At 60.7% G+C, this 4,709-nt stretch overlaps 1 protein-coding gene across 1 annotated transcript in view; it reads right to left on the minus strand.

Annotated features, from left to right (window-relative positions):
• ZBTB17 (zinc finger and BTB domain containing 17) overlaps positions 1-4,709 on the minus strand; it is a 13,654-nt gene that overhangs the window by 6,042 nt on the left and 2,903 nt on the right. Inside the window, exons 3-12 of the mRNA XM_009289735.2 lie at positions 4,094-4,300; positions 3,736-3,924; positions 3,296-3,460; positions 3,036-3,164; positions 2,529-2,582; positions 2,349-2,477; positions 1,657-1,895; positions 1,420-1,562; positions 648-948; positions 448-535 (exon numbers count right to left, since the gene is read on the minus strand). Coding sequence (XP_009288010.1) covers positions 448-535; positions 648-948; positions 1,420-1,562; positions 1,657-1,895; positions 2,349-2,477; positions 2,529-2,582; positions 3,036-3,164; positions 3,296-3,460; positions 3,736-3,924; positions 4,094-4,300 — 1,644 coding nt within the window. The remainder of the gene's footprint in view (positions 1-447; positions 536-647; positions 949-1,419; positions 1,563-1,656; positions 1,896-2,348; positions 2,478-2,528; positions 2,583-3,035; positions 3,165-3,295; positions 3,461-3,735; positions 3,925-4,093; positions 4,301-4,709) is intronic.

Below are 4,709 nucleotides of genomic sequence, written 5' to 3' on the forward strand. Positions count from 1 at the left end.
ACACCCATCGGAGCTTTTTACGGAGCGGGGGCCACGCAGGAGCGCCGCGCCGCCGACCCCCGCAGCTGAGGATCAGGCGACAACATGGCGGTGGGGACAGCCAGAACAAGCATTCGATTTTTGAGGGGACGGAGAAACTCCGTCGGGCTCGTCCGGACCCCTCCGGCTCTGCGGAGGTTTGGGGAGGTGGGAGGAGATGCCTCCGTCCCCAAAAGCTGGATCAAGGGCTCCTTCCAGGAGCATCCCCGGGCTGCGATCCCCCGCAGAGGGGGAGAAATATATGCACCACAACCGTGAGAGGTTTAAACCCTCCCCTGCCCAGGACGAAATCCTTCCTCCGGCTCCGATCCCCCCACGGAGCGGTCCCTGGCCCATCCCCCCGCCCCCCCGCCAGCGCCAGCCAAACCTCCGTCGCTGGGACCTCACCACCTACCAACCCCGTGCTACCTGAAGTGGTGAACTGTTTGCCGCACTCCCGACACTTCAGGGGCCCGTCCGCGATGTGAATCTTCAAGTGAGCCTTCAAGTTCCCCACCTGGGGACAGACAGAGGGATGGATGCAGAGAAACCCCCCCCCATCACCCCCGTCTCCCTCCGGAGGGACCCGAACCGCCGCGGGTCCGGCTCTTCCCCCCAACCCAATTCACCTGGTTGAATTTTTTGTCGCAGTGGGGACACTTGTGCTCCTTGTTGGTGTCGTGGGTCTCCAGGTGCCGCATTTTAGAGGTGGGGTCGGAGAAGGAGCGCCCGCAGTAGTCGCACTGGTACGGTTTCTCCCCGCTGTGGACCAGCTGGTGCCGTTTGAGGTTGCCGGAGGTGGTGAAGAGCTTGCCGCAGTCGTCGCAGCGGTATTTGGCCTCCCCCGTGTGCCGTTTCTTGTGGAGGTTCAGCAGGCTGATGAGGCGGTAGCTCTTCCCGCACTCCTCGCAGCCGTAGGGCTTCAACGGGCTGTGGAGGAGACGGGGCTGTCACACCGGGGGGGGGAGGGGGGAAGAACCGGCGTGCCGAGCTCCCACCGCCCCGATCCGAGCTCCACCACCCCAGCTAGACCCATCCGGATCCCACAGGATGCCTTGAAGCAATGCAAAAGGGAAGGACAGGGGCAGAAAGACAAACCTCCTCCCGGACTACCCCACCACGCTGATGGATTTCGTGAGGATTTGATCTTTTGCGGCAAAAGCCACGGTTTTTTTAGCTGCTGCCGGCGTCTTTTGGTGGCTGGCGCCGTCCAAACGAGCTGCTGGGAGTCTCCAACCCTGCAGCGCCGACCCCTCCAGACCGAGGCGAGAGGCAGAGCGGCGTGGGCTGCTGTACCGACCTCTTGCTCAAACCCTTAACGCCCTCAGCCAGCCACCGGCACAAGCCTTTCTCCAGCCGGCTCAGCCCGGCGGCACCTCTCCGTCCCCGGCGTTGCCGTACCTGTGCGTCTTCTCGTGGGCTTTGCAGGCAGCCGGGTCGGAGAAGGCTTTGTTACACTCCCTGCAGGAGAAGGGTTTCTCGCCGGTGTGGATACGGATGTGCCGCTTGAAGTTACCGGTGTGGGTGAACTCCTTCCCGCAGTCCTAGGGACGGAGAGAGACAGGCGCAGGCGCGGCCGGTGACTCCCGGTGTCCCTGAGGGACCGGAGACCCCGCTCGGGGCCGCGGCCGGCCTCACCTCGCACTTGTGCGTGACGGAGCCGTAGGCTTTCGACTCGGTCCTGTCGCTGTAAGTACCCGAACGCAGCAGACGGGTTTCACCCAAGTTCTCCTGCCCGGAGTCGGTGCTTCCCGATTCGTTATCTTCGGTGTTTTCTCCGTTTTCTAACCGGGGCTGCTCTTCCTCGGGGATTTTAGCCTCCTCTTTGTCCTCCGCCATCATCCCCCCTTCTTCCTCCTTCCCTTCCAGCTCCATCTCTGCAGGCATTTAGAAAACGGGGGTGCTAGGGATTGGGATCGGCATCAGACACAAAACCCACCTGTATTTCCTAACTCGAAGCCCGGGTTTAAGGCGATGGGGATTAGACCTGCCCCACTGTACTCGGGGGAAATCCTGTACTCCATCGTACCGCGCAGGTGCCGAGACCCCTGCCTGGAATCAGTTTGGATTTACAGGTTATTAGGCCTAAAATCCAAAAGCCTGCGTGGACAGAGGACATCTCCCATCCTCTCCTAGCTCTGCCCCACGGACAACCGCTCCTGTGGGCTCCGCGACTCACGGGAGACAGCGTTTGCACAGCAAAACTCACGTTAACAGAATTAATTGCAGGGTCAACAAGGGTTGAACCCTTGCCCAGCTTTGCTTCAGCCCTGCTGAAGGGAACGGGCAGACAGAAAAGTCCCCGCCACCGCCCTCGCTCACGAACACACCTCCCGTTTCGGCGCCTGGAGGGATGTTGCCCTTCGCCGCGGGGCTGCCGCTGCTGACCACGCTCTCCGCCGGCTGCGGGTGGATGGGGAATTCGGCGTTGGGGCCCTCTTGGATGGCAACATCTGCCCCTACAAGCAACAGAGTGTCTCGGGCACGCTTGAGGAGACATCAAGCCTCCTCTTTGTCCTCCGCCATCATCCCCCCTTCTTCCTCCTTCCCTTCCAGCTCCATCTCTGCAGGCATTTAGAAAACGGGGATGCTAGGGATTGGGATCGGCATCAGACACAAAACCCACCTGTATTTCCTAACTCGAAGCCCGGGTTTAAGGCGATGGGGATTAGACCTGCCCCACTGTACTCGGGGGAAATCCTGTACTCCATCGTACCGCGCAGGTGCCGAGACCCCTGCCTGGAATCAGTTGGGATTTACAGGTTATTAGGCCTAAAATCCAAAAGCCTGCGTGGACAGAGGACATCTCCCATCCTCTCCTAGCTCTGCCCCACGGACAACCGCTCCTGTGGGCTCCGCGACTCACGGGAGACAGCGTTTGCACAGCAAAACTCACGTTAACAGAATTAATTGCAGGGTCAACAAGGGTTGAACCCTTGCCCAGCTTTGCTTCAGCCCTGCTGAAGGGAACGGGCAGACAGAAAAGTCCCCGCCACCGCCCTCGCTCACGAACACACCTCCCGTTTCGGCGCCTGGAGGGATGTTGCCCTTCGCCGCGGGGCTGCCGCTGCTGACCACGCTCTCCGCCGGCTGCGGGTGGATGGGGAATTCGGCGTTGGGGCCCTCTTGGATGGCAACATCTGCCCCTACAAGCAACAGAGTGTCTCGGGCACGCTTGAGGAGACATCAGGCTCCAGGCAGCAGAGCCTGGCAGCAGGACAGGGTGCGCTGGGGGGAGCGACAGGGGGATTTTGGGTGTCACCCCTTGGTGGCTCACCTTCTTGGCCACCCAGCTGCTCCGTCTGCACCTCGGGCTGTGCCGCTGCGGCCACGGGCGTCTCCTCCTTCCCCTCCGGGTCGGGAGGAAGCAGTTTTATTTTGTCAAGATCACCCAGCGCTTCTGCAGTCGACCTCTTGCCCTCGACAGTCGCCTTGTCGGCCCCTGGGAGGGAAGAGGCGAAGCGCTCCAGCTTTTACTGCCCGCGCAGGGGCACCCCGACAGCCGCTAGAAGGATTCCCAAATCCCACCAAAGATTCAAGGAAGCATCAGTTCTTCGACTGCTGGTGCCTCACAAGGGGATCAAACCCCATCCAGACGCCCTCGCGCACCAGGAGATGTACCCAGGCCGTGGGTTTGGATGGCGGCCAGAGAGCGCGGCCGCTTCACGGGGCAATTTCCAGTCTCCCCGGATGAGGGAAAGCGAGGAGGCTACGTACCGATCCCGGCGGGGGGCTGCTGGCTCTTGGCGGGGCTTTCTGCCGGCACAGCAAGGGACTTGAGAGCGTTGCAAGCGCTAACGATCTCCTGCATTTGGAGGAAACCCGCCACGGCCAGCACGTCTTCCACGTTGTCGGGGTTTAGGCTTAGCTTAGCCGTGTACATGAACTCCAAAACCTGGCCCAGGCCTGCAAGGGAGGCGATGGCAACCAGAAATAAGCTCTCACCTCTCGGCCATACAATTCTGAAAAGCCCAAAGCGCACGGAATAACAGGCTGAAGAGCCTCCCTCAGACCCTGGGCACCAAACGGCTTCGTTTAAGCAGCTCGGAGGGATATCGGCTAACCCTCTGCCTACCTGCCGCGTTGCTGATGTCGAGGTGCACCACGTCCTTCTGGTCGACGAAGAGCATCCTGAAATACTCGCTGCAGGCCGCCAGCACGGCTTTGTGGGCCTTGAAGTCGATGCCGTCCACCACGAAGGTGCAGTCGCACAGCAAACCCAGCTGCCGCTGCTGGTTCAGCTGTTCCAGGACTTGCTTGCTGTGCTGGGGGAAATCCATGGCTGCGGGGAGAAAAAACAAAACCCCGGGACGGGGTGGGGGTGAGACAGGTGCCAAAACCCCCCCGACGCCCCGTCGGAAAGGGTCACGAAGCAGGACAGATCACAAAGGCACGGATCAACCACAACCCGACCACCCTGTTCAGTTAAAAAACCTGGACCAAAAGGCCTAATTTCAGCTCCTCGCTTACAGCCGCCTGCCTCCCCCACCAAATACAACCCCAAACCCTCTCCTGTAACAGGCACACCACCAGCGCGGGGCTGCAGAGTTGACTGAAGAGTCAATATATATATTTTTTTTTTGGCATGCTAACAGCATTTAAAATACATTCATCGCTCTTCATCCGGCCCAAGCTGCGAGCAGGAACCCTGCGGCCTCTGCAAACGTGTCCCTTCAGCGAGCAGGCGGGGG

The sequence above is a fragment of the Aptenodytes forsteri genome, unplaced genomic scaffold (assembly GCF_000699145.1).
Source record: "Aptenodytes forsteri isolate BGI_AS27 unplaced genomic scaffold, ASM69914v1 Scaffold61, whole genome shotgun sequence".
Lineage (NCBI taxonomy): Eukaryota > Metazoa > Chordata > Aves > Sphenisciformes > Spheniscidae > Aptenodytes > Aptenodytes forsteri.